Here is a 26,323-nt window from a genome sequence, read left to right on the forward strand (position 1 = left end):
ATCTCAGCCTTTTTGTACATCTGCATTGTTCCCCTCAACCACAGCTTTGGAATAAGAGACATTCAAATGTAATTTATGGAAACTTAAGCAAATAGAAATTGGAGTAGCCCCTGAGTGTTATCAGCATATTTAATAGCTTGTGATGAATCATAACTGAGGCATCTGCTTTCCAGTGCATTAAGGCTAGAGCAGAAGTTGATTAGAATTATTCTGACCCAAGCAATGGGTCCACTTTTCAGGGAAGTGGCTGAAATGTCCAGACACCACCTTCATTTTTCCTGGCCTTATAATGCAGTCTTATTACAAAGATACTGTGAATTCTGAAAATTCCTGGGAAAAAACCAGAAAATAATACCTTTAAACTCACTATTAGTGTCTTCAATCCATCTTCTCATTACAACCTGCCACAAATTTAGCTGCATGGGTGCTGTCTGCAGCCTAGATGGTCAATTATTCTCCTCTACTTCTACACCAGAAGAATGCAGGACTCTGAGCCATTTTGCTCTGAAAGTTCAAGGTTGTGGTTAAGTGTACCATTACCATGCCAGGGCCTGCTTGTCCTCTCCACTTTGATCACTGAGCAAGTACCTTTGTGTCCTGTAGGACTAACAATGTTAAAAGAATATATTTGCCCCGCAGCTGGTGAGAGAAACATCTTGGTTACCCACCCCTGTAGCTCTAGATTGGGCCTGAAGGCCAAAGAACAGATTTTGCAGCCTTTCAGCCCTTCCAGTAATGCTTTGTTATGCAAAGCTCCCTTATCTCAACTTTTAGGAGGTCTCTGGGGACATAACACAGAAAAGGCAGTCAAAGGTAACTGGAACTGTTCCTTAGAACACATTCTTTTATTAATGAAGAAAGATCAGAAAAACAGCTGGAGGGACAGCAGGTGAACAGAAGACACTGAACCAAACATTGTCAAAAGTCGTTCAAAAGAGCCGAGATGTGCAACAATCCAACTGCAGCTGGTTAACTTGTTCTGCCAGTGTAAAGGAGCCTCAGATGTGCATATGGATCCCTGAAGAGCTTTGGTCTTCTCACTGAGGGTGAAAGGAGATTCTGAACTGGCCCCACTCACAGCACTGGGGACCAAGGGAGGGTATTAACATTTGCAAGTCTTGAAACAGTACCTGAGCACCAGACTAATTGCCCACAGACTCACTGTGCTGCCTCTCAGCCACAACCACACAAAAGGCTTTCTCTGGCTTACAGAATTGTAATCTCCTACTTTCTGCTTCACAGAGCCTGTATCAGACTGAAGGAAGCAGAAAGTTAACCAGAGCAGCACAAGAGCCAGACAGGCTCAGGTTTTAGTACCTGTGGGTGCCGTGTCCCTCCTGGCTCCTTTCTCCAGGGGTATTCCCCCTAGGCTGTTCAAGGGAAACAATTTACTGTTTCATGACAAGTGGGGTTTCAAGAAGACTTCAAACCAGAAGATCAGTTTTTTCAACCTTTCTCTATCTCTCTATCCATCAGCAAAATTTAGGAAATCAAACTGCCTGGATAGTCTCAAGGTGACTTCCAAGATCTCCTCTTCAGAGAGAAAACGAGCTCTACCCTCCTTGCTGTTGACAGGGTAGGGGAGGTGCAGCAGCAGCTTCCTGTAAAAGAGGACACAGGGACTTTGAGTGCCTCAGACCAGACCACTGAGACGTCATTGCAAGTCACTCCTGCAGTTCTCCAGTCAGCACCCCAGAGAATGTTCCAGTATGTCTCGTTCCCGTGACAGGCTGTGGGGTCCCTGCAGTACCTGATGCACAACTGGATGGTCCCTGAAACATTTCCAGCACTTATCCCTTCCTTTTGGCTGTGGCTACGACAGTGGTTTCCAGTGATGGATTGCAGGCTCTCTCCACTGCCCTTGCTTTTGCACAGTGCTGCATTTTAAATGCAGGGGAGGGAGGAACTGCACTGAAAATGCACTGGAAACCACAGTGCAGGGATGGGAATGGACTTACACTGATGAAGTCCCTGGGATTTTAACCTACATTGAAGATTAATTTGGTGATCCCACTGCCTGTGGCTCAGGTACATAATACAAAGAAGAAAGGCTGGGTCTTGGGCTCAGGGACTATTCCACAGTCCATTACTGCATCAGATACAACTTTCCCTGGAATGGCTGACAAGTTACCTGAAAGAGGTGCAGTAAAAAAACCTTTGCACCACACCTATTGAAGGAAGACACTTTCTATAATTTGGAGAGGTCCTTAAAATCGGCTTGGTTTAGAAACAGCCCCAGGATTACAGAGTTGGGAGCAGTTCCTTCAGCTCTTCCTACCCATCTGTGAGAGAACGGTGTTTTTCAGCACGCAGAACTTGAAATCTGGGTTGTTTCTTTCATACTGAGAAGGCTTGCACTTATATTTGTGAAAGCAGCTCTGGCTCAGGCTGTACCCAAGCAACCATTAGCTCTACAGTGAACTTTTTATTTGCCAGGCTTGTGACTACAGACAGCTGGGTACTGAGAAGGTAACGGCAGATCTGAGTCACCAAAACGATAGAATTGCGAAAGAAAAAGGATGCTGAGGTTTTCCTACACCTGCAGTACTGCACTAAGCCACCTTTTTTACTGCCCATGGGTTCTGCAAATCATTAACTGAACATTTATTCCTCCTGATTTTCCATTCCAGAGCCAACAATTCCAAACTTTCTTCTGCTCCTGTCGCATCTTTGGGTTAAAACCAAGCAAGGGGTTAACTGACTTTACCTAGTTTCAGCTGTGAGAAAAATGGCTTTTCTACAGTTAGTCTACTAGAGACAAAACTTATTCTGGCCTTAATCCATGGCCTGCACCTTGAATTTATTTGCAGAAAGCTATTCACACATAGATCTTCCCACATCCCATTCAGTGCAGAAAGCCAGTCCAGAGAGGATTAAGCTTTCTTATGAAAGCACTCCTTGTGAAAAAGGACTTCAAGCAAAACAGACATGGGCATTATCTGGCAATCTCAGGCAGCACAATTGTACACTGAGGGAAAGAGGGAGGATGGCTGAAAAGTCCAGCAGTCAGTGGATTATCTTTGTAGGCTTGAAAACAGTCCTATAAAAAAGGAACTCAAAAGAAATATCTTTGTGGAGAACATGTAATTTTTTCATCTCTGCATCCATGCCTGGATATGTCCATAATTTGGCTTTCAGCTTCTGAAAACGTATCTGCACATTTTTTACCACCTTCAGTCATGTATTAGTTCAAATTACTATTTAGAAATACTAGACAAGAAGTCCTTCAAGAACCTGGGCAGTTTTTTGCCAGATGTTTCGGGCCCTTGAGGCCAAAATCTGTCTTAAAGCTGTTTATTACTAGGCAGTATCACAGATACAAAGCCAGCACACTGCACACCTATGGTTGGTTTTGTCTGTATCTGTTTCTCATGTGCAATTAATAAATCTGAGCCTCACCTCTGACTTTGCTTTCCAGACAGCCTTCACTTGAAGCCTTGGTTAAACCTCATTTCAAACAAGGTATTGACTGTACTGCACTTCTATCAGTTGTGTTACACTTACTTACTTTTTGGGAGTTCGAAGGTCAAGAACCTTGTCCTGGATATCTAAGGTGATGTCTGAGTACTTTGTCTCTGGCAGCTTGATTTTAATCTGAAATGATGGGCAGAGGCATAGCTTTGATTACATATGTAGCCCTACAAGCCATAAAAGATCTCATCTTCATGAATATTTTGATGCTAGTGTCAAAGAGCAACACTTTGAGTAGGTAATTTGTATCACAGAATATATGAGGGTGACAATCATAGCTCTCAAGAGCTCAGTGGTGTCTATTGACATCCTATTTTCTTGAAAACCCTGAACTGTTAATGTACTTGAGAGATATTTTACATCCAGCAAAAACCCTGGGCTTTGTGTATTGCAGGGACAGTTTGCTTCCACTAGAAAAATAACACAGCAGTTCTACCCATCCTGAAGTTCAGAAACCAAGGAGGTCTTTGATTATTTAATGATGGGACAGGATCTGACACCTGTAATTTTAAGGACTTGTCAGTATTGTAGCATTCTGCTAACCCATATACTTGTGAAAAATGCAGGCAGATGAAAACAATCTCCTTCCCAGCCCCTCTCCCCTCCAAAATTGTATCCAAGGTGAAACTTCTGCTTAGAGCTGCATTTTATTTCCCTTAAGTTCATACTGGCAGATGGATTTGCACAGATTCCCTGGGGTACACCTGGTCCTTGAGGAGATACACAAGTTGCCCAGGTTAGCAAGTGTAAATATGCACAAATGCTTGAAGAACTGCAAGGAAACGCTGCAGGAGGGCAGAGGCAGCAGCCCAGTTTCGTGTTTACATTCTGGCAGTTGGGAGGATATAGAAAAGGGCAGAGAAAGAGCAAAAGGAAGGGATTGGAGATCCAGGCTCAGCTCACCACTATATCCTCACAGCAGGCGGTGGAGGGGTCTTTCCCTGTCATCCCAAAGAAGACATCCTCTGTTCCCACAGACTGCTTGAATAAAATCTCATACCTGAGAAAGAGAAGTCACTGCCTAAGAACACTGCAGAAGGGGCAGGAGACTAAAGGAGGTTGCCATTTTCCCCATCATGGTGTCTCCTCCTTTTCAGTCTCCCTTCAAGGCTTCAATCCATGTGCCCTGGGTTCTGTTCACAGCCATCACTGAGGTAGTCAGAGGACAGGAATATCCTTCACTCCACCTTCCAAGGCACTCCCCATGCTGCCTCCCCTTCACCAACCAGCCTTTCTGGGATCAGGAGATGCATCCCAAGTGAATATGACACTTACCAACGAGTCAAACATTACAAACTCTTGGGAAATGGATTTGAAAAAGGAGATGTCACAATTACATGTGATCTGTGCTGCCCTTCAACATATTCTTGCAGCCTGAGCGTAACACTCCTTAGTCAGACTGCAATTGTTTTGCATTCAGCCAACATTTATTTTCTTCTCCTTCACATCTACAAAGTGTACAATCACGAACTCCCTTGCTCTTGATAATTAATGAATGAGGAAATACAAACTTGTTATAAATTTGTATTTATAACATATGTTACTCCTACTAAATTCAGCAAAATAAGTGGGGTTGATCACTTGTCTAAGCTGTTAGAAAGAGTTGTATGGAAAGTCTTTCACATCTCCAGTGGGCATCTGCATATGTAATAATTCCCAAGTCAATGACAGAAGTGTTTAATAGCTCTGGATGCACCTCTGTAGCCATCTGTTTTCCTTGTGGGACATTTCCCTACTTCATTTGATGAACTGTTATAAGGACTTATAGTCTCTCTTCATCTGTGCAACATGAGCCACAACTGCTTGAGGCTAGAGAAGCACAGGGGAGGGGAAGGGTCAGAAAATGGCATGAGAAAAGCTTCTGTTGTGTCCCCAACACGAAGAGGTGTGAGGTCTCCTCACAGGTGACCCCCTCAAGAACATTTGTGTGTGAGGGTGAGTGCCAAACCCATTTGGAGAAATGCTGAGTCCAAGTTCAGGTGTGTCTCCTGTGTTTAGATCAGGAAACCAAACACCTCACGTCATGACTTACGTACAGAGAAAAAATGAGGATTTTGGACTACAAACCAGTGTGCAATGTGCAGCTTCACAGGCTACAGTCCATCTGCTCCAGCATTATACACCCCAGGATATGGCACTGCAACACAACGATTAGAAATGCAAAAGCTGCTTTTAATGCCTCGACCCTGAGGGCTGTCTGACCTCTACCGACTACAAATGAGGTGCCTGATTGTATCCATTTCGAGAGCATTTTTGTTACTGTTTTTCTATGAGCAGGGGAAAACCCTCTGGTTTTAGGTTGTCCCTTTGACAGACCAAGATGACAAGATTTAAAAGCTCGAAGCTGCCTGCATACAGCTTTCCTTCCTGCAGTCCTATTTGTCTCTACAGAGCTTAAATCTTTGAAATGCAAATACAAGTTGGAGCGCTTTATGAATTTATGAGTGTGAAAAAATGGATGCATCTTGGTTGCAGCAGGAAAAAGCAGGTATTTCACATAAATGGCATATTTTCAAGCCAGTAAATCATCTTGCTGACCTACTTCCTCCCCTAATCCCACTTTATACAAGTAACTGATGCTGCACATAAACTTCTGATGGGAAAAATCAACACCATGTTTCTGTGATGAGATCAGAAGGTTTGAAGGGAAGCACTAAAACCACTCCTCACGTGTTGCTTTAGATGCACCACTGATATCCTTCCTTTCCTCTTCCACAGCACAAGCTCTTCAGAAGGCTGTTTCACCCCCGTGCAGTGGATGCTGTTTAAATCTCATTAAATTTAATGCTATGTAAAGCCCATGCAGGCAGACTCAGCTCACTTACTCTGGCTGTTCTCTGGGGTCCCAGGTATCATCAAACTCAGATCCTTCTGGGACCTCCTCCGTATTCCAAATAGTTTTCCTGTTTTCAGATTTCACTTGAAAAGTACCTGAAAGGGATGAGGAAAAAATCCCACTGTCACCTTTAGAAATGTCTCTGTTCCTCTAGGTTTGTTGAAAACTTAGAATATTGTTCTAGAATAATAATATAAAAAAAAGCGCCATTTCTAAAGCCTAGAAAAAAATATTTCTGGGTTTTAGAAAAATCTTTGCATTAAAACCATTCTAGGTAATTACAGTCTCCTTTACCTCAGCATCTTATGAATGAGGATTTGCAGAGGGAGGATGTTTTCCTTTCACTTAAATCTCCTTTACTCAACTATGTCTAAGAAATCCTCCTTTCAGGCATAAAATAGCAAATGCTTCAAAATGGGTAAGGTGTAAAAGGACAAAATCCCCCCCAAGCCCCCTGACATAAGATTTTTCCAGCGAGCAGAGACTCACAAGAGGACCTCCTCCTCACACAGAAATCCAGTTCTTCCCAATAATTAAAGTGTTGAAGAACGTTTATGGGCAGAATAGTATGGTTTATGCCTGTCCTGCATGGAAAAGTACTTTTTCTAGTAATCTGGTAAATTTAAAACTTGGAGGTTTTCAGAAGAGAATATCTGGTTATTGTTGGAAACCCAAGCAAATAAAATCTGGTATTTTTGCCACAGTTCCTTTACTGCTACACTCATCCTGGTCCCTGTTGGCCTTTCTTAGGGCTCATAACAAAGCTGCCCAAGCATTAGCTTCGGGAAAAGCTTTACATTAACTTTGACAAGACTTTGCCAAAACTGTCTTCCTTTCTTTCCTGAGTACAATCCAAGGTGCTGACAGAAAAGCAGGGACCCTCAAGGTATTTGTTCTCACTGTCTGAGACAGTCAGGTAAAGATTGTAATTGTCTGGGGCTTCCAGCAGAGGAACAGGTGTAGGAAGGAGAATAAGTGAACCACATCTCTCAGTCTGTGAGGGCAGTGCTGAACAAAGCTTCTGCTTCTCCCTGCACATGGCCTGAATAGGTTTGGGAAACTTTGGGGGGAGGGAATATGATATGACTGCTTTCACAGCAAACTTCAGAGCTCTTCCTCCCTGTAGGCTTAGACTCAGTTCCACACAGTTTACTCCATGAAGACCCTTGCAGGTGAGTACTTAGAAGTCCATCTTCCTTGCTGGCTCTAAGTGAGCATGAACAATCTCATGAGAATACTCCTGTGGAGCTTTTGCTGCTCAGTCATGATCCCAGCAGCCCCTGACCAGGCTGTGCTCTGTACTATTGTCATCTCCACTGGTGTCACCCTTTCTGCTTCTCTTTGCATATTTTACAGTTCAGCTTTCGGCAAGAGAATAATTTTACAGTGTAGTTGTAAAAATGTGATGCAAAGTCCATCTCAAAGGTTGGTGACCACTCTTTTACTGAAGCAAACCCTTCATTAGTAACTTACTACAGCTGTTAAAGTCTGCTGACATGGGACTGGATGTGAAAACACACAAACACTCCTCCTTACCCGTGGTCTCCTTCTTTGCTGGTCCAATAGTCCCAGGAGTCAGAGCCCCAACAGAACTGCAGCGTGACTGCAAAAAAGGCAAATGGATCAACCCCTTCTGATGGAGCCGAGCTCAGTTACAACCATAATGTCAGTAAATGTAAATATATTTGAGGTCAAACAAATCCCTGCTAGAATCCACAAAACATTATCCCACAGTTTCATGACTGAACCGCCGAATATTTTTTTCTTCACTCTCCCACAGCAGAATGTGACCTTGACACACTGGGCTTAAGCAGGACTCCAGAAGCCCAGGAACACAGACAGATGTGCTTTTTGAGTTTTAGTTTCCATGGCATTCTGGCAAAATTTTCATGCCTTGCCTGCCATGAAAATATTACAGGAAACCAAGGGTTCTACATGGAAACCCCATCACAGCATTTGGATTCCTTTTGACAGTAGAGATCATACAAGGCAACAACATTTTCCTCTAATTATGAATCAATTTAGTCCTAATAGGCCAATGTGAGGCATTTCTCTCTATATGAAGATTCCTCGGTTCGATAAAAGTGCCTCATATGCACAGAGCATTAAATTAAATCAAAATAAAGATTTCAATTTACCCAGATTGACTCAGACTTAATTGACATCCCTCATGGCAGTTTTCCATTTCTATCTCTGAAGTGCCATTCATTTTATTAATAAGATGTAAACAAATTCTTTTAGAATCAGGATGTTTACTGCAGAGATGTACAGCAATGTGGTAGTTTTGAAAGGCAGGCATTAAACAGCTGGAGGGTAGTTGGAGTGTGAAGGACAACATCTATACCCTCCTGAAAGGAAATTTCAAGGGACATGTACCCCTTTTTTCCCAAATATTACTCCCATTGGCACTGCTGGGGCACAGCTCGGGGTCAGCCAGCTGGCTCTTTGTTGAGGAGTGATGTGGAGGAACACTGAGGCGTTTGCCAATTTTGTCATCCATGTCATAACATGATTTGTTCAAAATTCCAAGAAACTTGGCAAAGTTTTGAGCCTTCCCAGAGGCCTTCTACATTTTTGGCAACTGTGGGGCTCCTGAGAGTATTCCTTTACTCAGAAGTTGAGCAGCAACTTTTTTCCTGTCATATGAAGTATTTAGCTGCAATTGCCTTCATCTCCAGTAGACTTCAGGGAGAAGTAGGGGAAAGTCTAAAGTATCTCAAGCTCTTTCAGCTACATGTTCTCATTTCCTTCAGGCTGAAAAATTAAACCTCCCTCATATTTTGTGCTCACAATCTGTCCTTCTTTTCCTGGGGCATCTTCTTTATTCTCTCCCTCAAGAGCATGTTGCTCTAAAAGTATCTTCCAGCTGTTCCAGTCAGTCCAAAACCTTCTAAAGTTTTCATTCTCTTTTTACACACTCTGGGAAGGAGAGATTTGCTTCTCCTTGGTTAACAAGGTTAGGCTATGGTACAGGATGTAAAAGAAGCAGCAATTCTTATGAAAGGCTCACCATCATCATCATCATCCTCCTCTTCTTGAGCATCCTGTAGTAATTTGGCAAGGCACTGCAGGGAAGAGCCTGAGGAAAAACTGTCCATATCCATACCCACTGCTCACCTATGCAGGAAAAAACAAGTGACAGATGAAGAAAGAACCAGGTGTGTTTTGAACAGTCTGTAAAGCACATTTTCTCGGCTGTGTGTTCTGGAAGGATAAGTTCAGCCAAACTGTTGCATGTGTGATGGCAAAACACGTATAATGGAACACAGAATCAGAGAATAGCTTGAGCTGGAAGGGACCCATGAGGATCACTGAGTCCAAGTCCTGGCCCTGCACAGGACACCCCAAGACTCCCACCATGCATCTGAGAGTGATGTCCAAACACTTTCTGAGCTCTGGCAGCCTTGGGGCTGTGCCCACTGCCCTGGGGAGCCTGTTCAGTGCCCAACCACCCTCTGGGGGAAGAACCTTTGCCTGAGATTCAACCTAAACCTCCCCTGACGCAGCTTCATGCCGTTCCCTGGGGTTCAGTGAACCCGAGGAAACAACAGCCAGCTGGATGTGTGTCCCTCCGTGCACACCGCACGGACTCTCCTGCCCCTCTGGCGCTGGCTGCCAGCACAGCTCAGGCCTGACAGCAGACCCCGCGTCACACGAAACCCGGCAAAACTCCCCGCAGGATCTCTGCCCGCCCGCCGGGCTTCCCACCGACCCAGCTGTAATCCCGGTGGAGGGCGAGGGAACCCGCAGCCCCAGGGAGACCCGCTGTCACCGCGGCCCGCAGCCCCAGGGTGACCCGCTGTCACCGCGGCCCCGCAGCCCCAGGGTAACCCGCTGTCACCGCGGTCCCGCAGCCCCAGGGAGACCCGCTGTCACCGCGGCCCCGCAGCCCCAGGGTGACCCGCTGTCACCGCGGCCCCGCAGCCCCAGGGTAACCCGCTGTCACCGCAGTCCCGCAGCCCCAGGGTAACCCGCTGTCACCGCGGCCCCGCTGTCCCGCAACCCCGGCCCCACCGCACCGCGTCCCCGTCCCCATAGCAACGCCCCGCCCCGCGCCGCCCGGAGAGCCAATCGGAGCAGCGAAACTGTGAGTGGCGGCGAGACGCACCAATGGCCGCCGAGAGCGGTGAGGGGCGGGGCCGGGCGGGGCTGGACCCGCCGCCGTGTCCGCCACGGAGGGTTCACCTTCTCCGGTGGCCCCGGCGGGAACAGCCGGGTTTAACATCGGCACTGCGGCCTCAGCGGGAACAGCCGGGTTCAACATCGGCACCGCGGCCCCGGCAGGAACAGCCGGGTTCAACATCGGCACCGCGGCCCCGCAGGCCTCGACCGCGGGGCTGACCTTCGGCACGAGCCCTGCAGCTGCTGCCACCACCACGGCCACCCTGGCAGCCGCCACCCCGGCAGCTGCCACCCCCTTCAGCCTCGGGGGGCAGCCCACAGGTGGGTGAGCACCGGACTGGGGAGGGACGGGAGGTTCTGCAGCCTCCGGAATGCAGCGGGGGCTGCAGTCGGTGCTGTGCCTGACAGGCCTGCCCGGGGTCTGCAGGGGTGGGCAGCAGTGGTTCTTCAGCCTTTGGGTTGGGAGAGTGAGGCTGAGTAATCCTGGCCGTGCGTGCAGAAGTGCCAGCTGCCTGGGGAGCACGTTTGAAAGGGGTGATTTGCTGGTGCAGAGGGAAGGGGCTGGGAGTGGGTGCTGCAGGATGAGTCTGGCTGACTGGATGTGTGTGTTGAATGTTATTGTCCTTCCTTGCTCCCACAACAAAAGAGCCAAACCCGGGTAAGACTGAGCAGCCTGCATTGATCTGCAGGTGTGGTGACTCTGGAGGACGTGGGAAGTTCACAGCATCCATAACTTGAGTTGGAGGGCAGAGCAGGAGATGCACTCAGGAGTGAACACTTGATAGCGTGGTGACTGTTGTCTCTGGTTTGGAATTCAACTTTCACTACTGTCATCCTAAAACCAAATGGAAAAAAGGAACTTTACAGCCAGGGAGTGCCTTCTGGTGAGGGGTTCCAGAATTCTGCACAGTTGTGCTTTTAGCAGCCACACGGGGGCATGGCAGAATAAAGCATCACTCCTCTCACCCAAATTGCACTGCCTGGCTGCGGTGCTGTGAAGTGCTCACAATTGGTGTAGCTTCTTGTGTGAACGCAGGCCTGTTCCTGTCCATGTTCTGACAGAAATATGGGCTTAGGGCAGCATTTAATTTGGCTTTTTTCTTTCAGAACATATATGCGAAGTTCTGCTTTCCAAACATGCCTTTTTCAGGGAATCTGGCACAACTTCTGTGCTATCATAATTCTGACTCTACAGAACGTGTGTGTGAAAATAGCCATCTGTTTCCTTTAAACTTTTCTAGAAAGGAGACCCATTTTTCCCTCTGTCTTCCTTCACTACTGAAGGAGTCATCTGACTGGTTAATAATGATTCATTTTCTTTGCTGAGAAATGTACATCCAAAGAAACAGTTCAGCTTCAGTTCACCTTCAAACAAGACAGGAGAAGTAAGCCTAAGAAATTGCAGTTTTTAAAGAAGGCTTAAGGTCTCTCTCTGGGCTTGGTGTGCTGTACAAGGTAAAAACTAACCTGGAATATCTGCAAGAGCCACAGGCTGACATGGTGCTGTAGCTTCTGATAAGCTCTCATGGAATAAATTAGAAATTGCTTTAGCCTGTGCCCAGAGTTTCTGTAGGTGGCCGTGCCTGCTGCGTTTCACACTGATAATCAATCAGTGGAGTGGCTTATGTATTTCCAAACCAGTGATCTGCAAATATCAGATTGTCTGTGTTGTGGCTGCAGGTGCTCTGCAGCTCTTCTCTGCTGATTGCTCTGTCTGCTCTGTATGTACAGGTAAAACTCTGACTGTGTGAAAAATAGGTCTGTTCTAAGCACAAACTGGAATGGCAAAAGTGTCAACAGCACATCCCAGGACTCTCATGACTCTCTGTGCCAGTCCCTGAATGCCTCAGGACACTTTCTGGTCCCTCTTCTTTGCCTTGGGGGGTTGGCAGTGCTTTGTGTTGGGTTTTCCTTCTGTTTTGTGCCCTGTCATCAAATATGAGTGACTGTCAACTTGAAAATGCTTTTTTTTCCCCCTTCTGCGGGCACAAGTGTGCAGGGTTGTGTTCTGGGGTGACTGTGAGATTAACCCCTTGTTTGTCCCCCAGCTGTGCTGCAGAGGAAGGTGGAAGAGGTGACAAAGGTTTGCAAGAGCCGCCGCAAGGAGCAGGAGCGCAGCTTCCGCATCACCTTTGATTGAAGGACTCCCCAGAAAACAGAGGTGTTGGGGAACTGAGGTCTGAAATGGTGACCTGGCTTTTTTCTTTTCTTGCAATAAAATGTGTTGTTTGTTCCAAAGGCAGTCTTTGTGGTGTTGGAGGGGAATTCACTGACCCCAGTCCGAGAAACTGTGTGAAGGTTGTGCAGGAGGTGTGGGCTCTTTGTCCTTCAGCACTGCCTGCAGGCTGGTGGGATACACAGATGCTGCCTGGGAGGGCTCTGGACAGGCTGTGCCTCCCTGGTCGAGCTCTCCAGCACTTAAATGTAACTTGGACATATTCAACTGGGACTTGATCAGCTTTTTTTCAGGTTGGCTGATGAGTGTCCTCAGAGGAGCTGCAGCAGTCTAAGAGACTGTAATCCCTGACCTGGCAAGCTGGAGTCGGTGTTTAAATTAGGTATCTGAGAGTGGGCCTTGTTTTTTGTGCTTTTGGGCAACAAACTGCTTTTGCACTGGTACCTGTGAGCAGAATTTCTGTGCAACTGAAAATTACTAGACGTGCCAGTAAAAAAATGGCACTTCTGTGGTGATTTGGTGCAGTGCAGGAGGGTCCAGGGAAGAACATGGTCACCAAGTCTGCTACAAAGGCTGTTTAGGGAACAGAGTCCAATCACTGCTTTTTGATCCAGTGTGATTATAATGCACATTCCAGTGTATCTTTATTAAGCTACAGTAAGATCTGCAGGCCAGCCAGTGTCACTTCTGAGCCCAGCATGATCATGGAGCAGATCTTCATGGCAACTCTGTGAAGGCACATGGAAGATAAGGAGGTGATTGGTGACAGCCAACGTGGCTTCCCTAAGGGCACATTGTGTCTGACCAATTTTGTGCCCTTTTATGATGAGGTTACAGCACTGGTGGATGAGGGAGGGGCAACTGCTGTCACCTACCTGGACCTGTGCCAGGCATTTGACACTGTCCTGGGTGACATCCTTGTCTCTGAACTGGAAAGATGTGGATGTGATGGATGGACCCCTCGGTGGAGCAGGGACTGGAGAGGTGTGTTCAAGGGCTTGATGCCCAAGTGGGGAGCAGTGATGAGAGCTGTCCTCAGGGTTGGGACTGGCACTGTTTATCAGCTGTGCTGGTGACAAGGACAGCGGGATTGAGGCACCCCCAGCCACTCTGCAGATGACACCATCTGTCACACGCTGGAGGGAAGGGACACCATGCAGAGCGACCACGAGTGTGACTGCAATGCCCATTCCAAACTATCTTTACTAAGTGAGGGGGGTGAATGGTCGCGTATTTAGCACAGCTGCCCTGGTGCTCGGTTCTTTGCACTTCGAGCTCTTGTGCAAAACACCAAAGGGGCGCAAATGTTCCACTTACCCTCCTGTGCTGCCCCACAGCTGCCCTGTCTAACAGCGCGTCCCTGCAGGAGGGGAAGGCTCTGCTTTTCAGTGGGAAAAGTGTTTGTTCAGGAACAAACTCCTGAACACCGATTTGTAGGTGTTGAAGAGGGCATTCTTTACTCAGCACGCTGGAGGTTCGGAGGATGGCTCCTCTAACCGAGGGTGCCAGATGACAGACAGGGCTTTTTATTACACATACAGTTTACATGTTCATCAGATATTCTCGCTTACCTAATACACACAGTAATTAGTTTGGTTTAGGAAACCGCGCCCTTATTCAAAGTCCTTTTCTTTGGTCCTTCCGGGTCTTCTTCGTCGTCTTTGACCCCAGTTCTGGAGCAGGGACAGCGTCACAGAGTTCCACCACCAAAAACTGTCGCCTTTGCTCTTTATCTTGTCCGGGGCACACAGAGCTCAGTCCCCTTTGTTGCACCCCTTCCCTAACTCCTCTGGGGCTGCTCTGAGATGATATTGTTCCTTTTTCTGCGGCATGGCGGGGTAAAGTTTCTGTTTCTCCAGGAAATAAAAGCTCTCCAATCCTTTCCGGGCCGCGGCTCCCGGCGCTCCGCGCGGCCGCGGGCGCTGCCGGGGCTTGGAGTCCGGGATCGGCGGGGATCGCAGGGATCGTGGGGATCGGCGGGGCCATGCGCAGGTGAGGGGGGTCCCCGGGGTCCCACACTGCCCCTCCGTGGTCCCACACTGCCCGTCTGGCCGCGGCCCCGCGCCCGGAGCTGCCCCGGGCCGGGGGGTGCTGAGCCCGGCACGGCCCCGCTGTCCCAGCCGGGTCTGAGCGCGGGACAGCGCGGGGGGATGCGGGGTCAGCCAGAGTGGGACAGAGCCGGTGGGAAGGGAAGAGGGAGCTTGAGCTTTCCGGGGAGTGCTGCTGGAATTCAGAGCTTCCCTTCGCCCTCGAGGTTTTCTTGCTTTCGCGACTCCTTTGAAAGTGGCAGTGCCTGTTTAGGCAGTGATGCGAAGCAGTGGTCCGGCAATAAAAATTATTGTATGTGACTTAAAGGAAGAAAACAAGAACCCCCTAATAATAATAATAATAATAATAATATCCTCTACCAAAATAAAAACACCCCAAGAGTCCCAGAGGTGCTTTAATGTTGTCAGAGTAGTCCCCAGTCTGTTGGCTTTTCAAGTAACATTAGTGGGAGCTTTGGTCAAGTAGTTTTGGCTGCATGTCATGCTTTAATTCCCATTAAAACAGCCAAAGAGGCAGAGAGGTTGTAGGGGGGATGCGCTTTGAGCAGTGTTCTCCCCATTGCCTTACCTCTGTGCTGGGCTTGTGTGCCCCAGGGTCAACAGCAGCCTGTCCAGTGATGAGCTTCTCCTGGAAGACTTGGAGACGGAAGGGGAGAGGCAGCTGAAGAGCCTCCTTCACCAGCAGCTTGATACCACTGTCTCCATCGAGCAGTAAGTCCTGGTGTGTCTGGGGAGGAGTCCAGCCCCTTCCCGTCCCCCCAGTTGGTCAGTGCTAAGCTGTGTGTGCTGTTGTCTTGCTTTGGGTCACAGGTGCAAGTCAAAGCGAAGATGCTTTGCTCCTGCAGCTTTTTACAAGCCTTTTGGGGAGGAGGCTGCGGGGGCTTTGACCTTGTCGCAGTTCCAGGCCCTGGAGGAGAGCAACAAAGAAACTTCCTCACTCCGGGAGCTGGGGCTCTCTGACTCGGAGATTCTGCTCTGGAAGAACCGGACTTCAACAAGGAAGGTGGGCATGCTCTGCTCTTCCTGAGGGAGGGAACCAGTGACATTAGTGCATGTCTCCTACTGCTTGTGAGAGAAAAAGAATATTGGGAGAGAGAGAAAGCCCAAGTCAGGTAATGATGTGCAGCTTTGTACATGGAGGATGTACATCTTTCCTGAATGAAAGATTCCAACAAAAATGATGAGGAATGTCAGCTGAGACAGAGAGAACTTCAGATTGCCCGGGGAGCTGTTGGCAAAGTACTGAGTGCAGATTTTATGTTATTTTCAGCTGCTAAGTGGCAGCTTTTTTGAAAACAAAGTACTACAAATGATTTCCAGGAGTTGCTTTTCCACGTAAACAGCCTTTTGTGCCTCAGGGAAGCTGTGAAATGGTGAATGGAAGCCATGCAGATGTGGGGCAGAGGTACCATGGGAAAGTCTTTGTTAGGCTTGTTCCTTGCCTGAGGCAGAAGGATCTGCCACAGTGATTCTCAAACTGAATTTGAGTAAAGAAAATCCATCCCATAAAAGCGTGTTCCCTGGATTCTGATCGAGGTGGATGGAGGAACAGAAATGCTCTTTCAGCAGCTGTGCTTTCAGCCTGGCCCTGTGCAGTGAAGGTTTATTTATCCAGGGATGCTCAAATCTACCCTCAGGTGCCAAATGGCAGCTTGGGGTCCACTTTTCAGCAAATAATGCTCTCTGAGTGAGGAGGTCGTAGAATAAAAGGTCACAGAATAAAAGCTTGGTGGAAACCTGAGCTGGGCAGTGCTACAGGAATGGGGAAAGAATTGCCAAAGGGGTTTGTGCACTGAAGGTGGCCCTGGAAAAAGGCTGGAGCTGCCAGAGGCAAGGGCTGCAGGGACAGAGGGAGTCAGGCCAGGGAAAGGGAAGCAGCACAGAAAGGTCAGGGGGAAGGGGCTGTTTCTCCACTTCTCTCAAGAGCTGAGCTGGCTGAGTGGCTGCAGCTACAGGACCTGCTGGTGCCCTGCTCTCTGGGGGTGGTTCCTGGTGGCACCCAGCGCAGGGCTGGGGGTGGGAAGTGTGGCTGCTGGCCGAGGCTCTGAGAAGGAGGCCAGTTCCTGAGCAAAGCTGTGCTTGTCTTGCAGGGCTCTGGGCTGGGGGCGGCCCCGGAGGCCACGCAGGACCGGCTCCATGCCATCCAGGAGAAGATGGAGGAGCGGCAGCGCATCCTGGCTCTGCCCCAGAGGTTTGCTGGCAGCAAGCAGCTGAGCCGCAGGGAGATGGAGATTGAGAATGCCCTTTTCCAGGGAACAGACCGCCACTCCTTCCTCCGGGCGCTCTACCACGAAGGTGTGGGGGCTCAGGGCTCTTCCTGCCTCGGCTCCAGCGTGGAGAGCCAGGCTGTGTGGGTGTCCAACATGTCTCTGTCCGACCTTCTGTCCCTGAAGATGTGGTTCTGTTTTGGTCCTGTGTGGGAGGGGATATTTTCCTCTCTTACAGGAGCAGAGAGCGAGTTGGTTCTGTGAAGGGTTTAACATAGAGCCTTGTAAAATGCATCTTTTTGGAGAGCATGGGTCTCACTGACGTGCTGCACGTACTGCAGAGCCCATCTCGGGGTGTGGAAGAGGGCCTGGAGTTGTGCTTTGGTGGAGCCTAAAGATCTGAGTTATACAAATGCCTGTGTGGGACTAGAGATTGTTCCTCCTCTGAGCAAAACTGCAGTCTAACTAGGGGGAGAAGGAAGCAAAGGCACAGAGCAGGTGAGAGGAGGAATGACTTGTTAAAGGCTCCTCTCTGAAGTGGAATTGGGTCCAGTTGTGGATTCCCTGTGCTGTGTCCATGGGATGACAGCACTTCCTGCCCCAGGGGTGGTGTCCCTAAACCTCTCCGTGTCTCTTCCTGCAGTTTGAGTGTTTCCCAGGTTCTTGGTGGTAGTCACGTACCATGTTTCTCTGTTATGAATTAGATGACACTCAGAAGAAGGGAACAGATGGAAAGGACCCCATGGTTCATCTGGAGAGTGTTTACCAAGAGCTGCTGAGCAAGAAGGGCCCTGAAAAAGTCCAGCCTGCTAAGAGTGACCCCTGCTTGTGCCCTTCCCTGGCCCCACAAGGGTCTGTGGCTGAGGGCTCATCACCTCCTGACCAGGAAGAACAAGCACAACAGGCAGCAAGTCCCAGCATTCCTGCAGTAAAGCCCCACCAGTCCTCTCCAAGGCCAGTGGTTATCAAGGATCCTGTAGAGTTTGTGCCAGAAGAGGAGATCCTCAAGAACCGCCTGTCAGAGGAAGAACTCCGGAAAATACCCAGGTTCTCGTCCTACCATCCAGGGGAGCCCAGCAAGGTAAGCTGAGATGAGCCAGGGTTTGTTCTGCCTCACTAGCATGCCCTGAAGCTGTGTCAGCAGCAGAAGGCTCCTCTGCTGTTGCCTGGAGGTTGCTTGGCTGATTCTCCAGACCAAGGGAGAGAAGCCTCCCCTCTGGGAGGAAAGGGGAGCTTGGGCTGTAGTGGGAAGTCACAGGCCTGGCAAAGGGCTGTGCTTCTGAGCCCAGCAAGTCACCAGTTAAGATGTGCTCTCTCTTTTTGGACCTGGCTAAGACCAGCTATGCTTAAGGGTTATCTGAAGCTTGCTGCATTTTAAAACTAACTGAAACTCTCAGCACTCGGTGCAGGTAAGCACGGGGGTGCCTTGAGTTCAGAGCTGCCTTTCTCTGTGCACCCACCCATCTTCCAAACATCATCGTTAGCACGTGGGTGTGAGGGGCTCTGGGGTGGCAGAGGGGCTGAACTGATTCACACCCTTCATCTGTCCGGACTGGGGACCAGGCTGAAGGGTGTCTGTGCATGGCAAGGGCCAGCTGACCCTCTGTGTCCCTGGATCAGGTGCTGTATTTGAAGAACCTGGGCCCTCGGGTGACGATGAAGGACCTGGTGTCCTTGTTTGCCCAGTTCCAGGAGGAGGACAGCCCACTGCTCCAGTTCCGCCTCCTCAGCGGGAGGATGAGGGATCAGGCCTTCATCACCTTCCCCGGTGAGTCGCTGTGTTGTTTCCCTTGTGCCTCCCACTTCTTCCCTGACCTCCAAAGGTGCCACATCTTCCCACAGGGCACTGGGCTGCTGCCAAGCCTGCTCTCCAAGGAGGAGGAGGGGAATTCACTCCCTCCTCTTCCTGTCACATCCCAGTCTTTTCCCTGGGTTGGAAGAGGATTTATCAGAGCAGAAGTGATGCTGTGCCAGCACGTGCTGGGTGACCTGTGCCCCCTGTGCTCTCTCTTGTTGCAGATACCGAGTCTGCCCAGAGTGCCCTGCAGCTGCTGAACGGGTACAAGCTGCAGGGGAAGCCACTGGTGATTGAATTTGGGAAAAGCAAGAAGCATTTGCCAGAGACTGACTCTGCCACCCCCAGCTCCTCTGCTGCAGAGAACGCCCCTGCCACGTGAGGATGGATAACCAGGAGCCTTGTGGAGTTCAGTGAGCCGTGGGAACTCCGTGGTTGTCCCTGGGACAGTGAAGGACTGTTGGGAGTTAACGGGCAGGTCCATTCAGCTTGAGGTGGGGAAGGGAGAGAGATGGGCACTGCCTTTACACTGTTGGGGTGGACTGGCTTTTTCGTCCTGTTCCACAGGTGTGTTTGCCTTCTCAGCTTTCTGGGGCAGGGAGGGAGAAAGGAGGCCATGTAAATAAATGCACTTATTATGGTATTTCCATAGTGTGTGCTTATTCACATTTGTGCTCCACAAGTGTTCTCCAAGTGTACTGCTCTCTGCTGCTGCAGGGCTGTGTCCACAGCTCAGTCCTGGCCTCTGCTTTGAGCTGCAGCACCTGACTGGGGGGCTGCTGCCCTGGTTCTGGTGGCAGCAGGTATGTTGCTACAGGACAAGAAAAAAAGTCTGTCCCTTTTCTTCCAGGCACTGTGGCTGCACGAGTATGTAATTACAGGGGTGCTTTTGATGGGAAATACACCTTGGCTCCTCACTGTGGATGCCCCTAAAGCCCTGATGGCTGCTCTGTGGGGTGGCATTAATGGCAGACACTGTGGTTTATCTGCTGTCCTGTTTCAGTGCTTTTTCTGTGAAAAGCACTTGTGTGGACTCCCCTCCAACACCACAAAGACTGCCTTTGGAACAAACAACACATTTTATTGCAAGAAAAGAAAAAAAGCCAGGTCACCATTTCAGACCTCAGTTCCCCAGCACCTCTGTTTTCTGGGGAGGCTTTATGTTAATCCTTTAAACTCGGGAGTCCTTCAGTCAAAGGTGATGCGGAAGCTGCGCTCCTGCTCCTTGCGGCGGCTCTCGCAAACCTTTGTCACCTCTTCCACCTTCCTCTGCAGCACAGCTGGGGGACAAACAAGGGGTTAATCTCACAGTCACCCCAGAACACAACCCTGCACACTTGTGCCCGCAGAAGGGCAAAGAAAAACATTCAAGCAGGGCTTTTGTGGGTAAAATGTGAGCAGCTGCCAGGAACTACTTGTCAGCAGAGGCCCCTAATGAGGCACATCAGGAGAAGTCAAGCACAAGAGGGACATTGAAGGTGAGGAAGAAAAGATTCCTCAGGGATCTTCAGCAATTCAGTGACTCCCACACATGCTACCTGCTTTCCATTTACATTCCCAAAAGGCTGCAAGACGACTCACCTGAGTTCTGGTCAATCCACTGCAGGGAATCCATGTGTGCATTCAATATTTTACAGATCTGCTGAAGCTGAGCAGAAAGAGAAGGTGCAAGTCAGTTGTTACACTACATAAACACTAAGAGGAGTAAGAGAGAGCCTGCCTGTCCTTTGCTTGGGAACAGGTTGCAGTCAAGTTTCTCACTGTTCAGCTCCCCTAACTGAGCAGCCACTTTCCCACTTTCTGTGCAGCAACCCCGCTGTTTTCCTTCTCTTTACCATTAGGAAAACTAGATCATATGTCTGTGGCTTATTCTAATTTAGACCTAGGAACCATCAGAACATTCATCACCCTAGGATTCTGCTGGCAAAACTAAAAATAAATGTGGAAAACTCAGTCTCCAATAGTGAAGGGAAATTTTTACTGAAAAATAAGCTGCTCAGTAAAGCCATAAGGAGAATCAAGATCAATTTAATACCTATCAGAAAGAGCTGGTTATTCAGATCTTGCTTTCATGAGGATACAAAAATAGTATAAGGAAAATGTATCAACATCTATGGGGGGCATTCTGAACAAAATTTAGATTTGCCACAGGACAGATGCAAATGGTGGAGCCTGATCAATGTTAAACACCTCTGAAACACAGCACAGCTTCAGGCACAAAACAATCAACAAGCAATCAACCAGGAGTTCATACCAGAATGAGATGCTTTGAAAACTGCCAACAGAACTGCAGGGTAATTAAATATCCTTTGCCAAAGGAAACAAAAAAGCTTGCATTTACCGGGTCACTCGTGTCTGCTGGGCCTCTTGATGTGTTCAAGTGCTCAGTGATGTCCTTCAGGTCTTGTGCCATGCGCTTCAGCTGAGCATCGATGTTCTCAGCCAGCTTGTAGCTGCAGAACACCAGGGAACCAAGATCAGAACGTTTCAAGTGACCTTTGAAGACCTGCTCCCAGTCACACCAGCTATGGGCAATCACAGCCTCCATGTCTTGCAGCCCAGGCTGGCAGAGACGTGGGAGCAGCACCCTGAGAGGCTCCATCACATGCAGGAAGAGACTCCTAAACCAACTCTCAACAGATACATGGAGACAGACAAGCAGTAAATAGCGTGAAGGGCTTCCTGGAAGGTTTTGTCAGAACTGAAGGAAGCAATAAGCCTGCATTCTTCAAGATTCATTCTCTCCTGAGCCAGACAAACACTGCCTTTAACTACTCTGCTATGATGCATCACTTAGGGCTTATGAGGATGCCAGTGCCACACCCAGTATGTTCTGTTCTCATCACTTCTATCACTAAAGAATCATTAATGTTCAGAAATTGTGCAAAAATTAGTATACTCTTCCCAGACAGCTGATTAGACCAACATGCAAAGAGCTTTTCATGCTGACTCAAGGGCTCCCACTCCCAATTCCCATTTCTAATGAGTAAAATCTAAGTTGCCATGCACAATGCAGGGTTAAATATCTGACAGCAGCCACGGCTGGTTCAGTACTGTCCTGCATCCCAACTCCACTTCCCGCTGGCTGGTCGTCACCCCAGGAGGCTGCTCACACACATCCCAAGCAGGTGTCTGCCTTACGTCCTCTCCCGCTCCTCATCCGCGTGCTGCAGGTAGATGGTCCCGCTCTGCTCCTTCACAGACTCCTCCAGAGGAGTCAACAAGTCCTCAAGCTCCTTCTGCTGTGACAGAATGAAGTCGAGTTCCTGATCCAGTCTGAAAAGAGGAAATGCCCATTTTAATAAACCCTTACAGGTTATAAACGCTCTAGAGCTGTCATACAAGCACATAAGACAAAAACTCCCAAAAATCATCTCAGGTGTTCATAGTTTCTTACCTCTTCTGATCAACCTTCACCTTCTCCACTTCTCTGTGTAATGAAGTAATCTGGAAATAGAAGACACTTCATTAGACCTTGTAAACTCAAAAGACAACTCCCCAAAGAGGAGGAGTGGGAGTGAGAAAGCAGCACCACACAAGAGACAGTTACGCACAGATTTACAGACCAAGGATGGGCTAAGGGAGGTTCAGCTTGGAATGCTCCCCCTAAAAGAACTTGTCATCACAGAGCAAAGTCACAGAAGAGATTTCCAAGCTCCAATGCATGAAGAATAGAACACACAGAGATTTGTGAACAACACGCAGACAGAATTCACATCTATTTTTTTTCACAAGTCGAAAGTGCCATGCACTGGTTTGTTGCATCTGTAACACTGAAGGCCTTTCAGGATCTAAGCAAGCAAAATCAGGTTACACTGGACATGTCCTCACCTTCTCTCCATTCTCTATCAGCATACGATCCCAGGCATTCACTTGTGTCGCTTGATGGAGAAAGTGTTTCTCTTGGTCTTCCAGTTCCAGGCTCCACTTGTTTATCAGACTCTCCAGCTGGGCATAAGTCATCACTGGAGGTGTGCTGAGAGGGAGGGAGGGGCAGGACAGAACACAGGATCAGAAAAGAAAAGAGAAACACGACAACACTCCTTTCCCCTTCCTCCATCACAACCCTCCACACACTTGCCCCAGTCAGGAAATAGTGGTCACAAAACACTCACCTGGTCGTGGTGGTTGTGGTGGCTGTGGAGGTCACAGCTCCAATGGCACCAGTTGTAGTCAATGGCTTCAGATTCAAAGGAAAGCCAGAAGCAGTAGTAGTACCTGGAAAGAGAGATTCAAGTCAAGCAACAGAAGAGAACACATCTGGTAGGTAACAAACTGTAGCAGCTCTAATAGGCCTCTCTGAAAAAAAAAAGGCAAACCCCCCATCTGCCAAGAAGGGAATGAAAACATCGCTCACCCACACCCCTCTCAATCTCCTCATGCTCTACTATCAGACCTAATAACTACCAGCACACCCAGTTACACTCCTGCACCTGTGCAGATGAGGTTTCTACGTCTCTAAAATGAGATGGAATAGGAGGATCAAAGAAAGACTGTGTTCTTTTCAGTTAGTTACTGGAGGGCTTTACAGGTCAGAACTGCTCTGCTGCTACTCTTTCTTCTTTTCAGCTACTTTCAGCATCTCGTTCCTACCAGTGGCAGTGCTTGTTGTGGCAGCCGTTGTTCCAGGAACTTTTAATCCAAACCCAAGTGTCCCAAGACCGGCAGTCCCAGTGGAACCAGTGGAAATGGCACCAACTGTAAACAGAAAACAACATTAAGAGGTTTGAAAAGCTCTGCCCTGCCTGCTCACACCTCTCACCCCAGCAGCAGCAGCAGAGCTCCACTGCCCACAGGCACCAGCAGCCCTGCTCTGCTCATTTATTCCCCAAGGGGGATAAAACCTGGATAAAGCCTGTCTGGAGTGACTCACGTGAGAGGCCCGTGGTGGTGGTGGACGACGTTGTGGTCGAAGAAGTCGCGACAGACGCGAACAGCGTGGGCCCCGTCGGAGCCAGCCCAGAGGTTGTGCTGGTGGAGGCTGTTGTAGCAGCTGTGGATGTTCCTGCCAAGAGAAAAAGCTCCATCTTGGACAAGCAGAGCACGCAGAGCTCCCACTGCAGGACAATCCTGCTGAGAAGGCAACACAAACTGCCTGGCTACACCAGTTTCTTGGGCATGCCAGGATTTTCCCGGCTTTTCCTCTTATTCTGCCTCAACACTCTCCTCTCTCCCAAGGAACCCCTTATGGTTGTGGCTCCCTTCCACTACACTCCCACAAGTACAGAACAGAATGTGGCATGTGGGATGCAATCCAAAACACAGGACACCACATCCAATGGCTCTGTGAGCTGTCAGGGATCTCCACTGCCAGAACAAACTCACAGCAACAAACGCTTCTACAGCCCCTTCCCAGAACCCAGTGTAGAAAAGTATCCCCAGAAGGACCTGAGGAATTATTTCCCAAAACAACCTCCTACCTCCAAGCTTGGTTCCAAAGGACAGGGTGGGTGCCTGGGTGGTACTTGTGGTCAGTGTTGCTGTGGGTGCACTCGTGGCTGCTGTTGAAGTCAGTGACCCAAAGGTTAGACCTGGAACAAGTACAAGCAAAAGGAAAAGATGGACTTTTTCTTACAGGTCACTGAGCTTTGGGCAGATCCTGCAGGAGGGAGCAGGTTCCTGCCCCCAGGGAGCTGAACCACGGTCTGGCACTGTCAGCCAGACTCATCCTGCAGCACCTGCTCCCCTCCACAGCACCTCAGACACAGCACCGACTGCAGCCCCCGCTGCATTCCGGAGGCTGCAGAACCTCCCGTCCCTCCCCGCTGCCGCCCCAGTCCGGTGCTCACCCACCTGTGGGCTGCCCCCCGAGGCTGAAGGGGGTGGCAGCTGCCGGGGTGGCGGCTGCCAGGGTGGCCGTGGTGGTGGCAGCAGCTGCAGGGCTCGTGCCGAAGGTCAGCCCCGCGGTCGAGGCCTGCGGGGCCGCGGTGCCGATGTTAAACCCGGCTGTTCCCGCCGGGGCCGCGGTGCCACTGGAGAAGGTGAACCCTCCTGTCGTCCCAGTCTGAGCCGTGCTGGTGCTGCTGGTGCCAGCAGAGCCAAAGGCAAAGCCAGACGGGGCTGCTGCTTGACTGGAGGGTGTGCTGGTTGCCACAGAGCCACCAAATGCAAAGCCCCCTGTGATTCCAGGAGCCTGAGTTGCAGTGCTGCTCCCAAAGTTTACTTTTGGTGTGCTTGTCCTAGAGAGGGAAAGAAAAGAAGCCAACCTGCTTGAGACACACATCGTCAGGTACTCATTCGCCTTTCTCACAGACCACCTGCCGACAGCAGAAACCACCTTCCAAAGAGATGCACTCCTGGCCAGGTTTGTGCTCCCATTCTGACAGGAGACTGTATCCAATTCCTGTCACCAGCCATCCTCCCTTAGGGCTCTTTAGACTGACTCTCCCTTCATTACCTCCACCCACACGGGCACCATAGAGAAGAAGAAGTTGCTCCTTCTCCCACCTCTCATTCTGTCCCTTTGTACCAGGCTGGGTTTTTTCTGCTCACTTTTACTGCTCGTCCCCATCTGAGCTCCCTTCCCAGTGCTCCCATCTGGCAAGGTTTACACAGCAGCATTTCTGAAGAGCCACTCCAGACCTCACAGCCTTTCCTAAGGACAAAACGGTCCCAAGCTGGCCCAGGAATCATTCTGGGCGCTCCAGATTTAGCTCAGAAAGGACAAGATTTTTACGCTTGGGGGCAAGGCTTTATCATTTCTCTGTCCGGGCGTCTCTTCCCCAGTCACAGAGTGAATCGTGGAGCAGCTCATTCGCAGTGCCCACCCGGCAACATCAGCGGGGACGAGGCCCGGGGCTCGATGAGCACTTTCCCAGTAACACCCTGCAGGGCGCTGGGAGTTCCCGGGCACCAGAGCCCGGGGCTCGCTCCCTCCGGACCCCCCCTTCAGGCCCTCCCGAAGCCCCGAGCAGGACACCCCGGTGGCGATCCCCCCGGTCTCACCCCAGCGCGAAGGCGGTGGCGGCGGGGGCGGCGCTGGCGGCGGGAGTGGCGGTGTTGGAGCCGAAGCTGAAGCCGGGCTGCGTGGCGGGGCCCGGCCTGCTGAAGGAGAAGAGCCCGGCGGGCTGGCCGCCGGCCGGCGCCGGGGCCGCGCTGCCGAAGCTGAAGCCGGCCGAGGCGGCGGGCGCGGGCGCGGAGAAGGAGAACACGCCCGCGGCCGTGGTGGTGGCGGCGGTGGCCGCTTTGGGCGCGCCCAGGCTGAAGGTGCCGCCCGGCGCGGCCCCCCCGAAGTTGAACTGGCTCATGGCGCGGCGGGAGAGCGGGACGGGGGGACAGAGGGAGCGAGGGAACGAGGGAAGGAGGGAAGGAAGGAAGGAAGGAAAGATGGAAGCAGCGGCCCGCGGGCTCCGAGCGCGCTCCCGCCGCGCGCCGCGATGGCGTCACCGAGCCCGGCGCGCCCCCGCCTCCTCCGCCCGCCCCCGCGCCTTTTCCCGCCCTCAGCGGCTATTGGTCCGTCCAGCCGCCACTCACGGTTCCGCGGCTCCGATTGGCTCGTGGGACGGCGGGGGGCGGGGCGTTGCTGTGGGGACGGGGACGCGCGTGAGGGGGGCTCGTTCCTGTCAGGGCAGGAATCCTTAAAACAGGGCATTTAAATTAAGAACATGCTTCGCTTGCTTTGCTCACCGCCTGACCTATTTTTTATTTTTTTCCCGATGCCTTTAAAAT

General features: G+C 50.0%; 3 protein-coding genes across 6 annotated transcripts; 1 reads left to right on the forward strand and 2 right to left on the reverse strand.

The window, feature by feature from the left end:
* Positions 1 to 814: 814 nt before the first annotated feature.
* DNAAF6 (dynein axonemal assembly factor 6) lies at positions 815 to 9,865 on the reverse strand. Its single transcript, XM_050310505.1, has 7 exons — positions 9,318 to 9,865; positions 8,644 to 8,645; positions 7,844 to 7,910; positions 6,297 to 6,402; positions 4,375 to 4,471; positions 3,509 to 3,594; positions 815 to 1,601 (listed from the first exon to the last, which is right to left on the reverse strand). Exons 1-7 carry the CDS (start codon positions 9,409 to 9,411, stop codon positions 1,466 to 1,468), a joined length of 588 nt encoding a protein of 195 aa, XP_050166462.1. The 5' UTR covers positions 9,412 to 9,865; the 3' UTR covers positions 815 to 1,465.
* A 598-nt stretch (positions 9,866 to 10,463) lies between these two features.
* Positions 10,464 to 19,302, forward strand: RBM41 (RNA binding motif protein 41). 4 transcript variants are annotated; one of them, XM_050310487.1, is made up of 8 exons: positions 10,464 to 10,750; positions 12,478 to 14,597; positions 15,248 to 15,364; positions 15,464 to 15,656; positions 16,744 to 16,948; positions 17,565 to 17,941; positions 18,481 to 18,628; positions 18,880 to 19,302. In XM_050310487.1, exons 2-8 carry the CDS (start codon positions 14,590 to 14,592, stop codon positions 19,035 to 19,037), a joined length of 1,206 nt encoding a protein of 401 aa, XP_050166444.1. In that variant the 5' UTR covers positions 10,464 to 10,750; positions 12,478 to 14,589; the 3' UTR covers positions 19,038 to 19,302. The 4 variants fall into 4 exon arrangements, with proteins under 4 accessions (XP_050166444.1, XP_050166447.1, XP_050166446.1 ...); XM_050310490.1 differs by lacking the exon at positions 10,464 to 10,750 and adding an exon at positions 10,804 to 11,814; XM_050310489.1 differs by lacking the exon at positions 10,464 to 10,750 and having other exon boundaries at positions 11,837 to 12,606; positions 14,465 to 14,597.
* A 413-nt stretch (positions 19,303 to 19,715) lies between these two features.
* On the reverse strand, positions 19,716 to 25,977 carry NUP62CL (nucleoporin 62 C-terminal like). The gene is made up of 12 exons (XM_050310483.1): positions 25,601 to 25,977; positions 24,449 to 24,834; positions 24,076 to 24,186; positions 23,529 to 23,660; positions 23,249 to 23,353; positions 22,771 to 22,873; positions 22,487 to 22,631; positions 22,053 to 22,102; positions 21,797 to 21,931; positions 20,997 to 21,108; positions 20,237 to 20,303; positions 19,716 to 19,935 (listed from the first exon to the last, which is right to left on the reverse strand). Exons 1-12 carry the CDS (start codon positions 25,900 to 25,902, stop codon positions 19,844 to 19,846), a joined length of 1,740 nt encoding a protein of 579 aa, XP_050166440.1. The 5' UTR covers positions 25,903 to 25,977; the 3' UTR covers positions 19,716 to 19,843.
* Between the last annotated feature and the right edge of the window lie 346 nt (positions 25,978 to 26,323).

Source organism: Myiozetetes cayanensis, unplaced genomic scaffold, assembly GCF_022539395.1.
Source record: "Myiozetetes cayanensis isolate MyiCay16 unplaced genomic scaffold, myiCay2020 scf15, whole genome shotgun sequence".
NCBI lineage: Eukaryota > Metazoa > Chordata > Aves > Passeriformes > Tyrannidae > Myiozetetes > Myiozetetes cayanensis.

Excerpts from the sequence above, each read along its gene's own strand:
- DNAAF6 (XM_050310505.1), bottom strand. The coding sequence starts at position 9,411 with ATGGATATGGACAGTTTTTCCTCAGGCTCTTCCCTGCAGTGCCTTGCC. Across the intron at positions 6,403-7,843 it reads AGCAAAGAAGGAGACCACGG|GTACTTTTCAAGTGAAATCT; the intron begins GTAAGGAGGAGT and ends CATCCCTTTCAG. Across the intron at positions 3,595-4,374 it reads CCTGCTGTGAGGATATAGTG|ATTAAAATCAAGCTGCCAGA; the intron begins GTGAGCTGAGCC and ends CCATCATTTCAG.
- RBM41 (XM_050310487.1), top strand. Across the intron at positions 15,657-16,743 it reads ACCGGACTTCAACAAGGAAG|GGCTCTGGGCTGGGGGCGGC; the intron begins GTGGGCATGCTC and ends CTTGTCTTGCAG. Across the intron at positions 17,942-18,480 it reads ATCCAGGGGAGCCCAGCAAG|GTGCTGTATTTGAAGAACCT; the intron begins GTAAGCTGAGAT and ends TCCCTGGATCAG.
- NUP62CL (XM_050310483.1), bottom strand. The coding sequence starts at position 25,902 with ATGAGCCAGTTCAACTTCGGGGGGGCCGCGCCGGGCGGCACCTTCAGC. Across the intron at positions 22,874-23,248 it reads CACAACAAGCACTGCCACTG|GTACTACTACTGCTTCTGGC; the intron begins GTAGGAACGAGA and ends CTCTCTTTCCAG. Across the intron at positions 21,109-21,796 it reads GATGAGGAGCGGGAGAGGAC|CTACAAGCTGGCTGAGAACA; the intron begins GTAAGGCAGACA and ends GGTGTTCTGCAG.